Source organism: Caenorhabditis remanei, chromosome II (assembly GCF_010183535.1).
Source record: "Caenorhabditis remanei strain PX506 chromosome II, whole genome shotgun sequence".
Classification (NCBI taxonomy): domain Eukaryota; kingdom Metazoa; phylum Nematoda; class Chromadorea; order Rhabditida; family Rhabditidae; genus Caenorhabditis; species Caenorhabditis remanei.
This window is the reverse complement of record NC_071329.1, coordinates 14,747,782-14,769,160: the sequence shown is the minus strand read 5'-3', so window position 1 is coordinate 14,769,160 and position 21,379 is coordinate 14,747,782. Positions and strand designations below refer to the sequence as shown.

Here is a 21,379-nt window from a genome sequence, read left to right as displayed (position 1 = left end):
TGTTCTTCAGCTGAAACAATCTTTATTGCAATCCAGCCCATCGAGATATAAAGTACTTCTACTCCAGTGTTTACGCTATTCAGATGTGCACTAACATGTATGAAATGAATGATATTGACAGATGGCTTCTCCAGACATTTCAATTGCATCGTCCTTGGTATCACCCTGAACTTTGAACGTCTAAATTTATTTTCTTCTGCTTTCTCTACACTCCCGCTTCAAGGTTCTTTATCACATTCACTTCAATTTTCCTATACTCACTATAACCTTACAGAATCATACACGAGAGGAAGACGTCATTAGTGTGAAAGTAAACTCATTCCAGAATCTATCCCCACAAGAATTTAGTCTCGTGTATTTCAACTGATCATTGAGATGATAGCCTCAAAATCATTACTTAAATTGTCGAGAGTAGTCTAGACCACTCCCCTTACTTTTGAGATTTCTCACTTTGATTCATTTGACCCCTTTCTCCTCTTTTTCCTTCTGCCAAATCGGAAATGTTTTTAAACTTTTTATGTTCATTTCATCATTCATTCATGGTCAGTACCTTGGAAAAAAGAACAGCTGTAACACACATGTTACCCCAGGGGAGGCGACCCCTCATCGCCTGTGTTTGTTTTCGCATCTGTTTCATTTTCATTTTTGGTTTTGATAGACTCCATGTTTTGTTCTTTTTTACTTGTATTTCTAGTTAATTTCTCAAGTTTTCAGATATTGTAAACATGGATCAAGTCGCTGACATCCCCGAGGTCGAACCAATGGAAGAGGCGCAATCTTCCCCGCCACCAGCCCTCGAATTGAATGACGGTGTGGACCAGGACCAAGAGCAACATGTGGTCGAGCCAGGTATTATTCTAACATTTGAGGTCTCACAGACATTATTTTCAGCTCCAGAATACCATGACCTCGTCGCGGTCGTGCACCACCATGATGACGTGGAGCTTCAAGAGCTCTTCCAGCAAATTTATGGCAACTACTGGCCAATCGAAGAGTTGGAGTACTTGGCAAATCATCTTCACAATATCGATGTGGAGAATGGTTGGTTTTTGAAATTAATTTGTATCAAAAACATTAATCTGTAGTTTTTTCAGATCCACCACCATCACCAGAGGGCTCGATCGGTGATCTGCAAGTGGAGGAACACGATCAAAACGGTTAGTTTGGGTTTTTCTTTTTGGAAGGAATTGAAATTTTGGATTTGCAGGATTCGCACACAACTAAATGAAGTGGACACTTTTCCTGAAATTTGCTCGTCTTCTTGTTTTTTCCTCGAATATAATTTTTTCATTCGTATTGATTTCCCGCTCCCTGTTCCATTTTCTTCCTCCCAATTCTTCTCTCCCACGCATTCAATAGAAGTCACTTATTATATTTTATTATATGTACAAATAAAAACATGGATAAAAAAGAGTTACATTTGGGCGTCAATGGCAAACGATGAAGAGCTGGACAAATTATTAAGTTATTTGAAACAAAAATTAAAACATCATACGATCTCTCTACTGAAGTTTGGCAACCTTCGCCGATGGACCGGCCATTGCACCGGGTGGGGCAGTTGGTGAAGCCGTTGCGGCGGCGGTTGATGAAGATGGGCCAGCTGAAATACAGAATATCAATTTTCAGATCAACAAATATTAGAATGCTTTTGAAACACTTTAATACTAAGGCTATAGAACTGTTGCATCCCTAACGCGAGTAGTCTTTAAAACTGTAATAGAAATGCACTCGCTAGCAAGAGTTTGGAGCATTCTATCTCGGATGTCTTCGAAGATATGAAAACATTTTCAACTGAAAAAATACTCTACGAATATTGAGCTATATTTTGTCAGTTAGCAGCGTTTTGATATTTCTTTTGGGAGCCGAGATATACCGCTGCGAACAGGCACATAGGTGCTCCTCTACATATTACAGGTTTTACGGCACTTGAAAATTTGCCATCTTTCAGATGGTTGGGGGGCCTTAAGGATACTAAAACTTCACCTAATTCAACTTATTTCTAAAGGCCCGTCCTAAATCTATGTTTCCATAATTGATAACTTTCTCGTTGGAACGTTCGCTGCTTATGAGCGCGAACATGAAAAGAAGTCAACTCTTACATTTCGCTCTCTCTCCCGAAAAGCCCAAAGAAATCTCTTTCGGGCTATCTATTCGACTATTTCCTAATGGACTTTTTCATAAGGTACCCAAAAAAGCAAAACAACTATTTTTGCTTTTTTACTACCTTGTAAGTAGGTTCATAATCTAACCAATGTCTTTAGCTTTCAACACTTACCTCCTCTTGGTGGGAGATGTTCCTCTACCTCCACGACCTTGGACATCATGGCCAGTAAATGGAGATACGACTCCTGTTCCACTCCAGCTCTCTGTTCCTCGACGACTTTCTTTCCTTCTAAAATCTTTACTTTATCAAGTGAATAAACTTCTTTAAAACTCACCATTCTTCCTCAGTCTTTTTATTTTTGCATCCATTTTCTCGAATGCTGTGGGCCGGGCGGCAGCCAGGCCAGGATTGGCCCGCTCCCATACCATATCTAAAACAATAATTTGGTGCAAAACTTCTAATTTTCAAGATTCAAGCTTACATTTCTTTTTTTCTTTAATGCCTTCCTCAGCCGCGTTTTTGAACTCGGGGGCCTCTCCCACCATCGCCCTCTTCAACTTATTCACAATTTTTTGGTCTGTGCTCATTGCTGTAATGAGGAAGAAATTAGAAGATTATATGTGACACGGATACGTCAATTAACAAGAGTAAGAAGATCAGTCCATTTGGTAACAAGGAAAGAGACACCTGCCAAATGAGTCTCAATCCTCCAGGTACTAATAATGAGGCTGAATGGGAAAAGAGACAAAATGTTATGCTCGGTGCGAAAAGGGCAGGAAGATAGGTGTCAATGGAAATTATAGGACGGAAGGGAATGGATAATCAGGGGTTCAAATGGGAAGGAGATTTTACCTATCTTTACTAATAATATTCAGCAGATCCGTTTGTCTGTCCGTCTGTCGCCGACTCTAGCGCCCTCTGTACTGAACCGTTTTTAATGAAACTTACACAGATCGATCGGAAATTTTCCCCGGATGATGCCCGTCTATTTTTTTAGTTAGAATAGTTCGAAAATAGGTCACTACGTGAAGAAACGTGGTTTTCAAGCCTTTTATTGCCTTTGATTTTCGAAATAGGGAAATAGGAGTTCACGGGAAAAATTGTTATAGAAAATTTTCATTCTTCAAATGAGTTCATTTCTTCAACTTTTGGTAAGCTTTTGAAAAGTTTGCATTACAAATGTCAGGTCAGATCTATTCTGCAAACTTTGATCAGCTTTTTTTGCTATAAACAGATGGATGTGGACGAGACGAGCCAGATTTTGAAGTGTAGGTTAGATAATATTCAACTGATCCGTTTGTCTGCGAATAGTGAGGAATCTGACTACTTTCCAATGGTGATTTTTATCCTGCCGAAACTCTGAGAAAATTCTAGAAACTTCTTGACACAGATGAAGTCTCTCAGAATCAGATGTACATAACTTTCTGATAGTTTAGTGGTATTAGAAGATGACCGTGGAAAGTGATTTGTTTCCGCCAGTTTTTGTGAAAAGAAAAAAGAGGCAGCTTCGGTGCCGATCAGTCGAAAATTCAGGATACAAAACTTTTTGGATAAAACCAGACTAAAAAGAAAATTTCAATTTATATCATTAAAAAAACTTGAACGATTCTGGGGGAGGGAGGCGGCATCGCCGTCGAACAGTCAAAAATTCAGAATTAATATTATCGTTTCACGAACACTCGCCGTTGTCCCAATGACGAGCAACTTTCACGGTGTTCAAAAATTACAATCCCACAAACACCGAGTAGGAAACCAGTTTACAACAAGACTTTTTTCCCCATCGTCATGGGGGAGGGAGGCGGCATTGCCGCCGATCAGTCAAAAACTTTGAGTGGATTTTTTGAAGATGTGAATAGGAAAGTCTCCGAATTCCCAATCTTCAGTAAAAACGTGGTCAACCTGAGAAGAAAATAGTAGAACTAATTTCAGCAAAATGGTTTCGGTAAAGTTTTTCAGTCTCAAGCCAAAAATGATACTCTCTGCATTTAGTACAATTAGTTCTCAGGCGCTATTACACCCAGAAGCCTATTAGGAGTATAATGCATAAAAGAACACTACTCAAGAGATAGTCCGCCATACTTAGAGGAGGGAGGAGGCATCACCGCTGATTAGTCAAAAGCTAAAATTGATTCTTGAAAAATCACTCGCATAAGGAGGGCTAAAAGGAGTTACCAAAAAGTAGTTGAGAAAATTTGTCGAAATCTTCTCTGAAAATCAGAAACGTTTTAACTTCTCTGCCGGACCGGGCTGCTTAGCTAACAAAAACTACCAACAAGTGAGGAAGTTATACGATCCAGGAGTAGAAGAGAATTCAGAGACCTCAATGGTAAGAACCATTGGAAAAGCGCCGCAGGCGCTGTAACACCCAGAAGGGTGGTGTAGAAAAGGAGGTTGAGCAGCCGTTAGGCTGCGTTAACCGACTGGTGTCTTTACGTTCATGAGATTAAGTTGGCGTGAAAATCCTAAAGACTGGAGGTTTTTGAAGTAGAGGAGGGATGGAAAACAGAAAGAAAATTGTGGGTTTGGTAGAAGAAAACGATTCTCGAGAAGAAGAAGAAAACAGATTTGTGATCACACTTTGAAAAATGGGGCAAGAGGAATTTCAGGCCGATGACACATTGGTCAGTCTAGAAAAAAGTTCCAACTGTTTACTTATAATTCTTAAAGAATGAGCAATCCCTCCAAAAAATCCAAAAATAACAATGTCCCCCCTCGATGAATTCAATAAAATATTAACGATACATTTAACGACCCTTAACGAGACCCCAGTGGGCGACGCGCCATTAACGGCCCATTACTGATGAGAATGAATTAAAGGTGAGCAACTGATAACTGAGTAAAAGATATTGATAGATTATAACCCCAAGTACATTCTGGAAGACTTTCAGAATTTTTACCAGAGCCCCCAAAATTTGAACGAAAAACGATAATAACGATGCTTTGAGCTCTCCACAAGCCACTTCCCAACATGATCCGATCCATCGTTACCGTATCCCTCAACCGCCACTCCTGAGAGTCTCCTCCCCTCCCCTTTCTACAAACCTTGGCAGCACGCGCCGTGCGCTTTTCTCTAGACTCTCCGCAATTTCGACACTCTCTAGTTTTCGTCGCCGTAGTGTGTTGAGTGTCTCGCCGGGCGACGGAGGCAAATAGTTTGAGGGAGAGAGAAAAGAGAAGCAATCGATGGATGGAAATGGGGAGTTACGGAGAGGGAAAGAGATGTAGACATGAAAATTCGTGAAACGTCTGCGGGGAGGTATGTACCAAGACGAATGTTGGAGCAGATGTCGTTCCAGAAGAACTGCGACGGATTCAGGGGAGTGACGATGAATGACATCGTCGACGGCATAGAGAAAGGACAAGAAAGGTACTGACATGGTCGATAAACCAAGAAATTGAGAAACAAAGAAAAAGTAGTGATATGGAATCTCATTTATTGAAGTAGATATGATCAAAAGGAATAATTAGTGGAGCCAAAGAAGAAAAAAGGGGTAAGGGAGGGGGATTATTTGACAGATCATTTTAAATTAAGAGAATTCCGTAATACTTATTTTTATAAAACATTCAGAGAAAGATGAAGAAGGCGAAGACGAAGACGAGCGACATCAGGAGGCCTTCTCTCCTGAAAATCAACAATTTTGAGAAAATAAAAGTCCCGTTTTTCCAACTTTTAGATTGTTTTCACTAGACTTCTCACGGGTCGGGACGGACTGAAATCGAACGGTGAACATGTATGATAATTTAGGCATTTTTACTCTAAATTTTCGAAAATGTTCAGAAAACTCTGTTAAAAAATGTGTACCCGCTTTTGAATCCGGGCCGAGTCGGGTCGAGAGAAAGGGTTTTACTGTTTCTTATTCAAAAAATCTTACTTTCTTTACATTTCATCGACCTTCTGGACCTCCTAGACCTCTGGACCTCTGAATCTCTTTGATTGAGGTTCGACATCCTCCTCCTCGTTCTCCTGGATTTCGGCGGAACGCTTGATGCCTCCTGAAATTCAAAATTTATAAAGAGTTTAAACTAGACATTGTGAATTCTTACCGGTGGCCTTCTCTCCGGAGAAGAGAGAGGTTATCTTGGTCCAGAACCAAGACTTTTGGGGCGGCTGGGCCTTCTCCATCGTGACCGGCGCCATCGGCTTCGGCTCCACTGGTTGACGGACCGCCGGTTGCCGGACGAACACGTCGAAGTCGAAGTCGACTGTCCCATCCTCCTCCTCGTCTTCATTTTCCAGTCCATCGAGAATCGTCTTCTCGAGCTCCTCATTCTCCTTCTGGAGCTCCTCATTCTTCTTTTCCAACTTCTTGATAGCGCGAGTGGCGGCCTTCAATTGATCCGCCAACTCATTGCTCTTCTCCCTTTCCTCCTCCAGCACCTTCATAATTCTCCTCTTCTCCTTTTCGAACTTCTCCCTCTCTTCTTCAAATTTCTGTTGCGTCCAAATCATATTTTCAACGATCTGAAATCGGAAATTACGTATAGTTTGACAGAAAAGGTATGATGTCAAATAGACGTACAGACATACAGGTCATACAGACTAAAACGGGAAGAACTAACTGATAGAGAAAAAAATATGTGTCTTGGGAGGTAAGAAAACGAGAAAATTCGCATTTGTTGAGAAGGGCACCGGTCCGAAACTTTGAAACAAGGATCATAAAACCCCTAGCTCGAACAGTCCCTCTCACCACTTTCTCATACAAAAAAAGAGAAAAAACCATTCGAAAACAGTGCAATTGAAAAAAAGAACAACGAATGCTGCCTGTTTGTCGAAAAGAGAGGCACAGAGTTGTACGACGACCACAATCACATTTAGGAAGGGGGTTCCCACATACATTTTCGATTGGAATTGTCGGTTTTTTCGGGTTGTGAAAGTGCCAATGGTCAAGGGTTCAAAGTTCAGAAGGATACTGACTCAATTGGAAGATGTTGGTTGAAAACAACTTGATGTGAAGAAATAGAAAACATCTGGGCATTTTGGACATCTGGACATCCGGATGGACTGTCAGACAGACAGGTAGAGACACTTTTGGACATCCGGACATTTGGACACACAAACAGGGAGATAGTCTTTTTTGCAAATTCTGTTGTACGAACTGATATCTGGACAGACAAACAGTCAGGCTTTAAATTCTCGAAATTTGTGAACATTTTTGGATGAAAACTTATTTTTCGGATAACCGGGCATCTAGAAACACAGACAGGCAGACATCCGGACACAAAGACAGACATCGGGACAGACAGGTTGCGAAAGTTTAAAAAACCACAACTTTTTGTGGTGAAATAGAAAAAAAGTAGAAAAACAAAACAGCTATTTTGTAGTTCGTCCTCCACCCATATGCATATCCAACTTGTGTGAATGTCCTTCAACAGACTTTTCTACCCAACTACAGTATCCCATGTGACCTTTCCCTTCTGCTGGTTTCCTCCTCCTCCTTCTTCATCTGCATCATCCCCAGGTGTGACCTTTCTCACTCATAGCTTCAGCAAAGAGATGATATTACATTGTTGCGCAATAGTTTCAAATCAGCAACAGACGACAACACGAGCAGAAGGATAGCATTGGTCAGGTGCACTCTGTTTAATGTTATTTGAATGTGTTACAAATGAAATGTGATAGATTAGTTTATTAATTACGGATAGTCAGAATGAAATTACAATTAGAAAAAAGATGATTGGGAGATTCAGATCTAAAGGATTGAGAGAGAGAGAGGAGGTAGGTTATTCAGAATTGATCAGTAAACACATATGACATTTAGTAATAACCATGAAAAGAGGGGCGGGAAAGGAAGGAGGATAAGCCACAGGTGTTGCGGCGAAAGAGAAAAAGGGGAAACGGAGTAAAATAAGAGGATGAAAATTAGAAAATGGAGTAATTATAGATATCAAAAGGGGAAAGAAGGAGCATATGTTGGCAGAAAGGGAGGGGATTAGTAGGTAGAGCGAGAGTGATGGCGATGTTGAGGCCATGATCTGAAATGTGAAAGGTATGGAATGAGTAATTCTATGACTAAAGTTCATCTTCAGTTTCCATAGATTGGAACAAAATCATTGAAAACGGCTTCAGCGGTCGCAAAAATAAACTTTTTCTAGAACTTTACTGGCTTTTATAGTCTAAATCAAGATTTTTATTTTCATAGCTGATGACTTTTCTGCACGATTCGTCCCATGGCTCCAGGAAGCGCGGAATCTATGCAAAAGCCATGGACACGTATATCTCTCTTCCGAAAGTTTTTTTTTAGAAAAGGTCCCGATTGTGAAAATAAAGCTTATGGTGTCATCTCTCTAATCAGTAAAGTTTTTGTCTGTTGTCGTATGGACGTCTTCAGAATCTATGCTTACCCATCATCATTCAATATGGTGTCTTCCAACATCCTTTTAGGCTTCCATCGTTTTTGAATTGGACGACGAGTTCTCCTTGGACTGGAGCACATTGGTGGGATCTTCCATTCCTGAAAATGTTTATCAATTTCCAAACATTCTTAATTCAGAAAGTTGCTACCTTCCATCGATCCCTTCCCAACCTTCTCTTCCAGCTCCTTTATCTTCTCCTCCATTCTCTTCTTCCCCTTCTTCAACTTTCTATTATCCTTCTTCAAAAGCGTTGCTTCTGCCTCCGCTTCCACCAATTTCCTCTTCATAATTCTCTCTTTCTTCGCGGCAGTCTTCGCAGCCTTCTTCATATGGGCTACAACCTCGCTCCCATCCGAAATTAACTTTCTCAGTCCTTTGTTGATTTGATATGTGTTGGTGAGATTCATCTCAAACTGCTCTACATCAGCCTCTCTATCGACGAGCTGATCGGCGAGGATTCTCATCTCCTCATCTCGAATTACCAACAATTCCTGAGCCTCCTTCAGCTGGAAGCGAAGAGTAGCCTTGTTGGGCTGAGCTGTAATATAAAGGAGGTGAGAACTCAAACAAAAAAAATGTTGGCTCAAAATTCGGTCTGTGGGTTCCGAACTCATGACCAATCGCGCATGAGTACAAAACCGAAACCGGCTGAGCTACACGGCCGAGATAACTTACTGGCTGGTCCGCGGGTCTTCTTCTCGACGATCGGTGGGATGGCGGCGTCTTCTTGAACTTCTTCCTGAACTGGGACGATTTCCGGTTGAGTTGACATTTTGCTCTGAAATTTTGCTATCCAATATTCGAAAGAAAGTGTAAAAAAAGAAGAAAAACGAGAAAAATGAGAAAAATAAGAAATGCTTCCAAGAGACCTCCAAACAAAAATTTGAATCACTGCCGTGCCTCTCGGAAAGAAAAAACATATGTAGTGACCTCCAGAACGTTCTCTGCTTACTCACCAACCGATTGCTTTCTGTTTCAAAAGTCGCCGTCTTTCTTGCAAGAAATGGTGGATGGTATGTATTGACCACCTGGAGAGGGCAAAAGGGATAGAGAGAATTAGAGAAAGTCCTGTGAATAGCTATATATACTTTTGTGAGCCACAATGTGTTTCTCTCGTCGTAAAACTTGCCAATTAGCCGACTCGGAATGAGCGGATTAATCTTTGATAAACGGGTAAGCCTACATAGGAAAATTCTATATTTCTGGAGGACGTGGAGAAACAAGAATAACATAAAAAAGTCTAATTTTAACGTAAATTGCAAAACAAAAAAACGAAAATTGATATGAAATGTAAACCAGAATCGGGTGTGTCATGGGGAAGAAAACAGAACATGGATTGTAGGAGGTTGGTAAGCAAAAATAGAAATAATAATAAACATTGTGAATGAGGGAACGTGATAGGGAATGCAAATAATTCGTGTACAGATTTTCTACTATAACATATCGGAGAGACGGTTTTCAAAAACATAAAAAAGAGAAAAAAAGGCAAAACAGTGAGAAAAAAAACAAAGAAATTATTACGAAATATTAGTTGAATTTAACATTTCTCAGCGGCCAACTCATGCTTCACCATTTCCTCTTCATTCATCGATGCTCCACCAAGCTTCTGAATTTGATCCTGCATCATTTTAACTTGCTCCTCGTGTTGGATCTTCAACTCGCTGACCCAGGATTCTGAAAAAGTAAGTTTAATTGTGAAATCAGAATAGACTGAAACTCACTAGCTTTAACCAAATCATTCGTCAGACGCTTCACGTCGTTGTTCGAATTATTCAACTTCGTTTCCAACGCCCAAATTTTGTCATCCGTGTGGGCTGAAATACAATTAACTGTATATTGTACATTAGCTCGTCACAGTTGTTACAACTGCGCTTCACCGAAACGCTTTTGAAAAATGTCTCTTTTTCTCTGACTCTCTCAATTTCGCACACAATTTTCATCTGTTTCGGTAGAGCTCGGTTGTAAAAAAGCGTGTCGTGCTAATATTTGAACATCCTAATCTCGCTCATTCGCACCTAAAACAGCCGTCGAATTCGAGTTCTGAGTAATTACGGTTTTGAGTCTTGCTTCCAACGCCCGAATGGTGTCATTCAAGTCTTCTTCTAGCTCTCCCGCCCATTTATCTGAAAATTATTGATACAAATGTTTTCAGCCTGATTCACAAACCAGATGCGACCAATTGATCAGCCAATGATTTGATCTCACTGAGAAGACGTCGCTCTTTTTGAGCACATTCACAACGCAATTGAGCGATTGTCGCTTCTAAAACACTTTTTTTTAATTTATAATTTACTTTATTTATTTGACACTGACCAGCTTCTCCGCGGATTGATATCAGAGAATTTTCAAGATTTTCGATGGTATTCGTATGCTGATTAATTCTACTCCAGAGCTGATTTTTTTCCGATTCTTTTCGAGAAATCTCTGCTTCTGAAAATAAGAATTTGTATCAAATTATGCACAGAAAACCAACGCTGCATTTGAATCTGCTCCTTCCGCTTACTATCCGCAATTGTCAATTCCGAGAGTTCTTTCTCTAAAGTTTGAAGAGATTTCAGAAGTCGTGCGTTCTCTCCCATGTGGTTTTTCAAGGCCTCAATTTCAGCATTCTTCTCTGACAGTTGACGTAAATGTTCGTCATTGAGAAACTGACTGGCCAGAATCTCTTGACGAAATCGCTGCTGAATCTCTTCAATCTCCTGGCGAAGTTGATTGATTGTTGCTCCTGAAAACCTCATTATCATATTAGCTCGGCACAGTTCTTTCAACTGCGCTCCACCGAAATGCTTCTTTTTCTCTGAGTCTCTCAATTTCGCACGCAATTTTCTTCGATTTCGGTAGAGCGCGGTTGTAAGAAGTGTGTCGTGCGAATAACCAACCAGCATTTTCCAGCTGATGCATCAATCGTCCGATCTGTTCTCTGTGATCCTCAACTATTCTTTCGAGCTCTTCTCTCTCTGAAAATTGAAAAATAAATTCATGTTTTCAGCTCAAAATGTACCTGTTTTTTCAGTGTTCTCATCTGAAAGACTCGGTATATTATCCAGTTCACGTGAATTCTCGTTTCTCGATCTTTCCAAATCTTCAGCCTGTTTTTCTGAAAATAGAGAATACTCATATTATAGCTCGGCACAGTTGTTACAACTGCGCTCTACCGAAATGCCCTTGAAAAATGTCACTTTTTCTCTAAGTCTCTTAATTTCGCACACAATTTTCTTCGATTTCGGTAGAGCGCGCTTGTAAGACGCGTGTCATGATAATAGCTTCAAACCCCTACGCTGATTAACAATTTTCTCCTCCAGATCCCGAATGACGCCTTCTGAGTTCGTCTTATCATTAGTGATTCTCTCCTGAAGACAATGAATCGTATCCAAATAGTGTGTCACTTGATTCGAAAGTTTCTCATTGTCGGAGTCCTTTTCAGATATCTGCGATTCTGAAAATCGCGTTGTGAGGATTATTTTGAGATAAACTTTTCAAATTACGTTGAACTTGAATTTGCTCTCTTAACTCGACAACTATTCTATCATCAATGTCTCCTTTATCCGCCGCTTCAGATTGCTCAAGTTTCATTTGCAAATCCAGAATATTCTTCGTGAAACTTGCATTCTCCTTCTTGAGATTTCCCATTTCTTCTGCGGTTTGAACTATGAGATTTTCTGAAATTCCGAAAAGATATTAAAGGAGAACTGAAGTCATAATTTTTATTTCAGATTCTGATACTTCAGAAAATTCTGAGCAACTTTCATCATTGGAGCATATGCCAAAAATCGCTCTAAACTCCCTAAATTCCCGTTTTCCCGGCTGAAAAGGAGCCGTCGTGGAAAAGTTTTCTCACGCGAATTTTTGTCCACCGTGTAGTCCTCTCGGATAAGGTTTTTTGCTCAATTCCTCGTTTCGCTCACTTATTACAACATGTTTTCGTAGTTTTTCAATTTATATCCCAAAAAAAGAAGAAAAACTACGAAAATTTGTTGAAATAAGTGAGCGAAACGAGGAATTGAGCAAAAAACCTTATCCGAGAGGACTACACGGTGAAATAAACTCGCGTGGGAAAACTCTTCCACGAAGGCTTCTTTTCAGCCGGGAAAACGGGAATTTAGAGCGTTTTGAGCGATTTTTGGCATATGCTCCAATGATGAAAGTTTCTTAGATTTTTCTGAAATATCAGAAAAAAAACGAACGTTGAGCATGAATCTGCTGCTGCAACTCATGAATCGTCGTGTTGGCATTTGCCTCTTTGGTTATGATTTTCTCTTGCAGATTTTGAGTCACTTTCAGAAGATGCTCGTATCCTAATTTAAGCGCTTCACTGTTATTCTCAGCCATATCCGCCACACTTTTCTCCAGCAATTTTTGATCGAGAGCACGAATCGTCTCGAGCTGAAGTGAGTTCTCTTGTTTCAATTGCTGAATATCCTGAAGTCGTCGGCATTCTGAATCTTCTGCAGCGATGAGTTGTCCTTGCAACTGTCTAATCAGAGCACTGGCAGAATCCTCGTCTTCCTTCATTTGAACTTTCAGTATTTGAAGGTATTCTTCGTTCTCCATTTGCTTCTGGGAATCGAGTTTTTCTGAAAATTTCTTTTAAAAACGCCACCTTCCAGAACTGTACTCACGCTGAGTCACCATCTGTTCCCTTAATTCTTTCATAGCGAGATCAGAAGCCTCAAAATTCTTCTTCAATTGCCCTTGGAGCATCTGAATTGTCTTCAGATGATTCTCATTCTCTTCTCTGAGCATTTTCAGATCATTTCGAGAACTTCTGACCGGCTTCTCGGTCAAATCTCTGAGAGCGGCTGCGTGTTCCTCATCCTTCGTTCTCAACTCATTTTCAAGATCACAAATTGTTTGAACATAGTACTCTGCACGCTCTCTTTTAACTTTTTCGAAATCGACCTTCGCTTGCGCGGCAAGCTCTTCTGAAATTTGAAGATTATATGTCTTTCAAATTCTCTAATTCACCTTGAAGAGCAATCTTCTCTCTCAACTCTGCGATGACACCTTCTTGCTCCTTTAACTGCGTTTGAAGATCTTGAATGGTGCCGGATAATGTCTCGAGCTTCTCAGAATCGGCTTTCTTTTGTTGTGTTGGTTGCTCTGAAAATGAACTTTCATTATAACTTAAAGGAGGACTGCGGTATTCCAAAAATTGAGATTTTTGATATGGATCGACTCAGAATTTTGTAGAAAAGAAAAAATTCTCTTGGAGTCAGGTCCGAAAATTCGTTTGAAACGAGTTATGAGGCCTCAAAGTATCAAAAAAGGGCCTCTCGGCGTGAAGATTTGCTTTATTTTCAAAGTAAAATTCTCTCACCGTGAACATGAAAAAAAATTTGGAATATAAGGCAAATCTTCACGTCGAGAGGCCTTTTTTGACATTTTGAGGCCTCATAACTCGTTTCAGACGAATTTTCGGATCTGGCTCCAGGAGACTTTTCTCTTTTCTACAAAATTCTGAGTCGATCCATATCAAAAATCTCAATTTTTGGAATACCGCAGTCCCCCTGTTAAGGAGAACTGAAGTCATATTTTTTAATTTCAGATTCCGATACTTCAGAAAATTCTGAGCAACTTTTATCATTGCATATGCTAAAAATCGCTCTAAACACTCTAAATTCCCGTTTCCCGGCTCAAAAGGAGCCTGGGTGGAAGAGTTTTCCCACGCGAGTTTTCTCCACCGTGTAGTCCTCTCGGGCAAAATTATTTCTCAATTCCTCGTTTTCTCGATTTCTTTTTTCAACAAAATGTCGTTTTTTTTCACTTTATATCGTAAAAAAGAAGAGAAACACGAAATTTTATTGAAAATTATGTGTCTTCTCAATAAACGGTATTTTTTGCAAAAGTTCAGAAAGGAATAGGAACGAATTCTAACAGTTTGACAGCAAGATTTCATATGTATCACATAAAAAGTCCTCTAGAAACTCACCCAGCTCAATAATATCTAACTTCAGCCTCTCAATATTGACTTCCGCTTCTTTCAACTTGTTTTGCATATTCAGAACTGCTCGAACATTCATCTCGTTTTCTTCATTCAATTGCTCTCTTTCCTTCGAAATGCGTTCCATTTCGTCGGTTTGCTGCTGCAGTTTCGTTTTACACTCACGCAGCTCTTGTTTCAACGAATCTGAAAAATGAATTTTTTGGAAAGTGAAACACATATAATGCTATATGAATGCGATAGAAATCAGATCCGTTTACCCGTAGGCAGCTTACCGGTTTTCAACTTTTTTTCTTGAAAAAAAAACAATTTTTTGGAAAAACACGTCAAAGGCACACCAGCCTTCAATTCAAAAAAAATAATAATTGAGTGTCTAGCGTACCTTTGGCGCGTTTTAGAGACAGAATTTGACTTTGGCAAACTCTGGCGTGCCTTTTACGCGTTTCTCACACAAAAATCCGGTTTTTGACCCAATTCAACCGATTTTTATCGATTTTCGCAAACTAAGTACCTAAATGCACAATCTCTCCTGTCTTTTTCTTTTAAAAAAGCTAAGAAGTCAAAAAATAAAATACATTTTCAAGAATTATCATTTCCGATTGTTGCTCGCAGTACTCACCAACACCCTCCAACTGGCTCTTGAGCTGCTCAATCTCGTCCTGATGAGACTGAATTTCCTTCTCGAACTGATGATTATCAACGAGAAATTGTGTTCGAAGAGTGTTAATAATAGACACATTTTCAGCATTCTCCTTTTTGAGTTTCTCGAAATCGTCGAGTTCGAGATTTTCTGAAAAAAAAGGAAAATTAGTGATGCAATTGGATTTCAGAGAACAAACGTTTCACTGGAACGTTTTCTTCTATCAATTCATTCATCTCGACATCGTTTGCGTCATCATTTTGTTCGGAATTTCTTTCTTCGTGCATCTCGAAATCTGGCAAGCTCGGCGGTTCTGCCTTTGCTGTAAAACAAGAAAAAAACGTTTGAAATATCAAATTAGTTCAAAAAAAAAACATTTTCTTCGACGAAATTGCGAAAAAACACAAACTTTCTGGAAACGAGGAGAGAGTGCGGCGGAATGAGAGACGCAGACAGTCTCTCATTTAATTAAAGGTGCATACTGTTTTTCACACAAAAGAACCAAATTTTAAACATAACAAAGCGAAATTCAAGGTAAATTACAATTTTTCAGAATAAAACTCGAAGATATTCATGACTTACGTGTCTGTTTATCAAATTTTCTATTTACATAATGTACATCATCGGTATTTTTCAGTTTCGCTTTCAGATCAGCAATAATTTCCAATCGTTTTGCATTCTCCCGATTGAGGTTCTCTATTTCTACATGCTTTTGCGAAGTGAGAGATTCTGAAAAGTGAGAATACCATACTTGCCAAGACCCAGGTAATTGGCGCTAAAGTTCAAATTTCATTTTTTTTCGATTTTTTTTTCGCGAATCATTCAGAATTACAAGAAAATCTGAAAATTGATAGAAAATGTTCAAATTTTCGATGAAAAATTGAAAAAATTTCGAAAAAAATTGATTCAATTTTTGAAGGCCGGCCTTTGGGCCTTGACAAGTATGAAAGGTACGAACGCTGAAAAATAATTTGTTCTTGAAAATCTTCTTTGATTCTGTTGACAGACGCCTCCTTGTCTTGAAGTTCTTGTTGCAAGGAATGAATTATGTTCTGGTAAGTTTCATTCTCTCGTCGTGTCGCCGATAACAACGTTTCTGAAATTTTTTGTTGAGAAATCTGAAAATCTGTTTCTGAAAAGGAAAACCCTGTTCTCGCATCTCCTCTTTCAGCTCCTTGATTCGTTTGAAATGTTCGGACAGATCCTTATCGGAGGCACGTTTCTCTTGTTCAAGTTGAGACTCTGAAAGGAAACATTGATGATAAAATAGCAATTATACAGTGTTCCACATAATCTTAGCCTCACCTCACGAAAATTCAAAAACTGAAATTTTCGAAATTTTCAGGAATGCATCCAAGAAGTAAAATATGACAACTTGGGTCACAAATGTGTATACAAATGTAAATTTGATTAAAAGTTGACAAAAAAATTTTAGGTTGAATTTTATGAAAAATGCGTTTTTTCTGTTCCACATAATCTTAGCCTCACCCTTCTTATTTTAACTTTTTGAATAATTTTTTGAACTTCTGGTTTTTTCTGCATGTTTTTAGGAGAAGAAATGTTGTTTTTCATAAAATGGGTGAGGGACAGTCCCTCAACAGTTACAAAAGGTGTTTCAGTAACGCCAAACTCGCACAGGGACTATCCAAACATCAGATTTTTCTTTATCAAAACCGTAGTTCAAAATTTATTGACCAAAACTCCAAAAATTAAACTGTCAATGGTACTGCAAAATGTCCAGATTGTTCATCATCACTTTCACTCTGAGAATAATGAACCACTCTCTGTCACGGTTTGAATAATGGAAACTTTTGTTGGGAAATTAAGACAAATTTGCGATCTAAATGATTTCACGAGTCAGTCCGCAGAGAGAATTTTAATAATAATGTTCTGATACAACGAAAAATAAACGAAGCGTCATTTTTGACACAAAAACATTGTGGCCAGAGCTTGGAATTTGCTCGTAAGGATCAGTAAACAGATTGGCAAAAAGAGAGTTATCCCTATGGTATCAAACTTCAGAATGAAAAGAGAGCTAACAGTATCACAATTTCTTCTAGCAGTCGATTCAATCAGAATGAAATGTTTTCATCAGATAAAACAAGTTGAAATTGTTTAGATTTGTTTTCATTCTGAAGTTTGATACCATAGGGATAACTCTCTTTTTGCCAATCTGTTTACTGATCCTTACGAGCAAATTCCAAGCTCTGGCCACAATGTTTTTGTGTCAAAAATGACGCTTCGTTTATTTTTCGTTGTATCAGAACATTATTATTAAAATTCTCTCTGCGGACTGACTCGTGAAATCATTTAGATCGCAAATTTGTCTTAATTTCCCAACAAAAGTTTCCATTATTCAAACCGTGACAGAGAGTGGTTCATTATTCTCAGAGTGAAAGTGATGATGAACAATCTGGACATTTTGCAGTACCATTGACAGTTTAATTTTTGGAGTTTTGTTCAATAAATTTTGAACTACGGTTTTGATAAAGAAAAATCTGATGTTTGGATAGTCCCTGTGCGAGTTTGGCGTTACTGAAACACCTTTTGTAACTGTTGAGGGACTGTCCCTCACCCATTTTATGAAAAACAACATTTCTTCTCCTAAAAACATGCAGAAAAAACCAGAAGTTCAAAAAATTATTCAAAAAGTTAAAATAAGAAGGGTGAGGCTAAGATTATGTGGAACAGAAAAAACGCATTTTTCATAAAATTCAACCTAAAATTTTTTTGTCAACTTTTAATCAAATTTACATTTGTATACACATTTGTGACCCAAGTTGTCATATTTTACTTCTTGGATGCATTCCTGAAAATTTCAGTTTTTGAATTTTCGTGAGGTGAGGCTAAGATTATGTGGAACACTGTATACCCACTAACCCATATCCTTCATCTCCCTCTCCATCACGTCATGCTCATACTTTTTAGCAATCGTCTGTGCTTTAAACTTTTTTTCAGTCGTATCCAGCTGATTCTTGAGATCCGAGATTTGTTTCAAGTATTGTTCAACTTGCAACTTCATACTTTCTTGACATTTCTCTATGGTTTGTTTCTGAACTTCTTCAACCGTTTGTTTCGGAAGATTCTTCTTATCAGCAAGTGCCAGTGCTGAATTGTAAAAATATTATTAACACGGCACGCTTCTTACAATCGCGCTCTACCGAAACCGGAGGAAATTGCATGCGAAATTGAGAGACTCAGAGAAAAAGTGACATTTTTCAAGGACATTTCGGTAGAGCGCAGTTGTAAGAACTGTGCTGAGCTAATAAGTTCCAGATTATCGTCGCGCTTACTTGACTTTATCCACTCGTCATTCAGCCGTTTGACCTCCTTTTTCAGCTTTTTAATTTCAGTTTGCAATTTGGGGACCTCAATTTCCTCGAATTGTTCTGTAAATATGAATTCATCAAAATTTTGGAAAATTTCCCATACGGTTCTCGCGAATCATGCGATCGGCGGTGACTTCCTGGACGCGAAAGTCGTGTTCTGAAAATTTAAATCTTAAAATTTCAACTCTTTCTACTGAAAACTTACTTGCTTTCTCCAGCTTTTCCGTCAAAGAATCAATTTCTTGCATCATGACTTCCTCATTCTTCTCCGAGTTATCCGCTGAACAATTTTTCTTAATTTTTTAATAGAAAAGCGAAATTTCTCACAAATCTTTATGATCTCTTCCTTTAACTTCTCATTCTCATACTTGACAGTGTACATTTCAGCTTCGAAATTCTTCTCTGAAACCAATAGCTTTTTATTCAAATGAGATTTCTTTTTACTCACTATAAGTTTTAATTTCAGAGTCGAGTTGTGCAGCATACTGTGATTTTTGCAGTGCTGAAAATGATATTATGATGTCTATTATCTTTCAGAAGCTCTTTATCGTCGCAGATGTTGTGTTTAGATATTCGTCTGAATCTTGAAGATATCCGGACGACAAAGACATACAGACAGACTTTTGACGGAAAATTATCGGATGTTGTGCGGAAACAGTGGATTTCAGTCGGTTTAATTTCAACTTTCAAAATTTTGGGTTAAAAAACGACTAGCCAGGAGGAAACTTCGCGTTTCCAAGTGAATATGACTATAAGTATTTGAATTTCAGACAAATTTTCAGCGGAAACCGAATATTTTCGCGAGTTTAAGGCAAAAATCGAGTTTAGCGGTGCTAAAACTTTATGAGCGGATTTCAACGCTGCTTAGCAGCGCTAAAGTCCAAAAATGGCTTTTGGGGACTTGTTAATCGGAAATTTCATGTTCCGAAGTGAATATGAATCTAAGAATTTGAATCTCACACGAATTTTCAGCGAAAACCGACTATTTTCGCGAGTTTTCGACAAGAAACCACCAAAAATCGAGTTTAGCGCTGCTAAATCTTCATGAGCGAATTTCAACGCTGCTTATCAGCGCTAAATTCCAAAAATGGCTTTTTGGACTGATTTTTTGTAAAATAGCCACGATTTTCGTCTTTTTTGAGTTTAGAATTACTCAAAAACAGCTTGTCGTCTGAAATACCAACCAGGTTGCTCGAGTTTCTCCTCCAAATAACTGATTTTCTGCTTCAAGAATCGTTCGCTCTCCTTGGACTCTTCCACTGAAAAAAAAACGGAAATGTACAGAAAAATGTCTATTTTTTGTTCAAATTTCTTATTTGCAGGTCGAAATGACTAACACATCTTCTTGATCTCTTCCGCGAATTCCATATTTTTGTGCTGCGCATCGAATAGCAAATCTTGGTTTCTTTCGTGTCTTTTCTGAAGTTCATCTTCCAAATCGTGACATCTGCTCTCCCAAATGACAATCTCCGCTTTGTGCTTTTCGGCTGAAAATAATTAATAATTTTTGTATGTTTTAAATTGCAACTTAAATTACCTTCGACTTTACACAAATTCTCGAATCGTTCTTTCGTCTGCGTCTCGAATATAGACATCCCATCCGCCACCACCGTTTCCAACTGTTGCGTATAGTTTATTCGCCATTCTTCTGAAAAAAAAAAGATGAAATTGGAAAATTTCGACGACTAACCGTTGTTCGAACACCTTTCACAACCCAAGCCAGAGCTCATAACTGGAAATTGAACTGAAAAAAAACATAAAATTGAAAGAAAATAGAAAATAAAGATGCGTAGAATACAATTTTCATTAAAATCAAAAAAAGAATACACATGAAAATTCACGCACTCCGAGAGGAGTACACCGATTGACAAATGAAATACGCTCTTTCGACCAGCGCCAATTTTTCTCGCGCCACGGTTTTAAACTTTTATTAATAATTTTTTGCACTGTAAATGTAGTATTTTTAGGTTTTCAGACGTCGCAATCGATGAAAAAAGGATCGAAATTGTGGAAAATAAAATTCTCAATCGAATGAGCCAGAAAACGTGAATTTTGGCTAGACATTGTATTTTTAGATACTGAAAAACTTATTTTCAGAAAAATATAATTTTCAGCAATGTCAGCCAACAATTATTTTTCCAAAAAATGTAACAGTTTCAGAGTGTCCTTGAGTACATTTGCTGCAATTCTTGTCTGAAAATGTTTTCTGCCAAAAACGTTATACTCAATTTTCTAAAAATCCGTTTTTCTGAATCAAAAAAGTTTTTTTTTACCAAAATTCAAGTTTTCTGGCTCATAAGATAGAGCATTTAATTTTCCTAATTTTTCTAAATTCTGATGGATGGGACCTATTTTCATCCATTGCGACGTCTGAAAGCCTGAAAATACTGCATTTTCAGTGCAAAAATGAAAGTATTGAATTAAATAAAACGTGAAAAAATCGGCTTCTTGCAGTTCTTTTTCGTAGTGTGGGAGATCATGTGTTGATTCATAAATATGATTTTTTTTGAAGTTTTCGCTTTCTTTCAAAAAAAAATAAATCGTCGGAAAAAATAACATGCCCCCTTCTCATGTTCCTTTCTTATCGGTTCAATAAAAGCTTGTTCAAGTTCCTGCTCCATAAACAAAGCGACCAATAAAAAGTAATGCGATCATTCCCTTTCACCATATGCCGCGCTGCCGCTTCTTTCAATAATCATTCTAACCGAATGGCTTTTTTGACCTTTTAGTTCATTAGTCGACATTCTGGTGGTGTCGGACCTCGTTTTATTGAACAAATAGAGAAAACGATTCAAGTTTAAAAAATTGCACCAGGATTGGGTGATCAAGTTCAGAAGTGATCTAAGAAAACAATTTAAAAGGCTGGGAAACGAAACATAAAAACGGGAATAGAAACAAGAGTACAACTTCTGGAAACAGGTGGAACTGGGGAAGAAACAAGAGAATGATAAATGAAAAAAAGAGCAAAGCAAGTTATACTTTGAGAAAAACAAGGTTAATTGGAGGAGAGG

At 38.5% G+C, this 21,379-nt stretch overlaps 5 protein-coding genes across 5 annotated transcripts; 1 reads left to right on the top strand and 4 right to left on the bottom strand.

Moving 5' to 3' along the window:
- Positions 1-725: 725 nt before the first annotated feature.
- Positions 726-1,162, top strand: GCK72_006996 (uncharacterized protein; the record flags this gene model as incomplete). Its single annotated transcript, XM_003109883.2, has 3 exons — positions 726-849; positions 892-1,041; positions 1,095-1,162. The coding sequence occupies 3 exons, from the start codon at positions 726-728 to the stop codon at positions 1,160-1,162; spliced, it is 342 nt and encodes a 113-aa protein (XP_003109931.2).
- A 340-nt stretch (positions 1,163-1,502) lies between these two features.
- Positions 1,503-2,691, bottom strand: GCK72_006995 (uncharacterized protein; the record flags this gene model as incomplete). The annotated part of the gene is made up of 4 exons (XM_003110200.2): positions 1,503-1,600; positions 2,276-2,392; positions 2,439-2,534; positions 2,586-2,691. The coding sequence occupies 4 exons, from the start codon at positions 2,689-2,691 to the stop codon at positions 1,503-1,505; spliced, it is 417 nt and encodes a 138-aa protein (XP_003110248.2).
- A 3,317-nt stretch (positions 2,692-6,008) lies between these two features.
- GCK72_006994 (uncharacterized protein) lies at positions 6,009-6,554 on the bottom strand (the record flags this gene model as incomplete). Its single annotated transcript, XM_003109916.2, has 2 exons — positions 6,009-6,097; positions 6,149-6,554. 2 exons carry the CDS (start codon positions 6,552-6,554, stop codon positions 6,009-6,011), a joined length of 495 nt encoding a protein of 164 aa, XP_003109964.2.
- Positions 6,555-8,482: 1,928 nt separating this feature from the next.
- GCK72_006993 (uncharacterized protein) lies at positions 8,483-9,230 on the bottom strand (the record flags this gene model as incomplete). Its single annotated transcript, XM_053725927.1, has 3 exons — positions 8,483-8,556; positions 8,607-8,996; positions 9,134-9,230. 3 exons carry the CDS (start codon positions 9,228-9,230, stop codon positions 8,483-8,485), a joined length of 561 nt encoding a protein of 186 aa, XP_053590121.1.
- Positions 9,231-9,995: 765 nt separating this feature from the next.
- On the bottom strand, positions 9,996-20,098 carry GCK72_006992 (uncharacterized protein; the record flags this gene model as incomplete). Its single annotated transcript, XM_053725926.1, has 29 exons — positions 9,996-10,132; positions 10,180-10,272; positions 10,474-10,581; positions 10,625-10,720; positions 10,772-10,888; positions 10,932-11,183; positions 11,338-11,415; positions 11,460-11,555; positions 11,736-11,894; positions 11,944-12,117; positions 12,643-13,032; positions 13,078-13,380; positions 13,424-13,558; positions 14,388-14,585; positions 15,019-15,189; positions 15,239-15,361; positions 15,622-15,768; positions 15,998-16,135; positions 16,186-16,281; positions 17,920-18,147; positions 18,333-18,428; positions 18,472-18,525; positions 18,574-18,648; positions 18,696-18,770; positions 18,817-18,870; positions 19,553-19,627; positions 19,706-19,855; positions 19,906-20,016; positions 20,059-20,098. The coding sequence occupies 29 exons, from the start codon at positions 20,096-20,098 to the stop codon at positions 9,996-9,998; spliced, it is 3,969 nt and encodes a 1,322-aa protein (XP_053590120.1).
- Between the last annotated feature and the right edge of the window lie 1,281 nt (positions 20,099-21,379).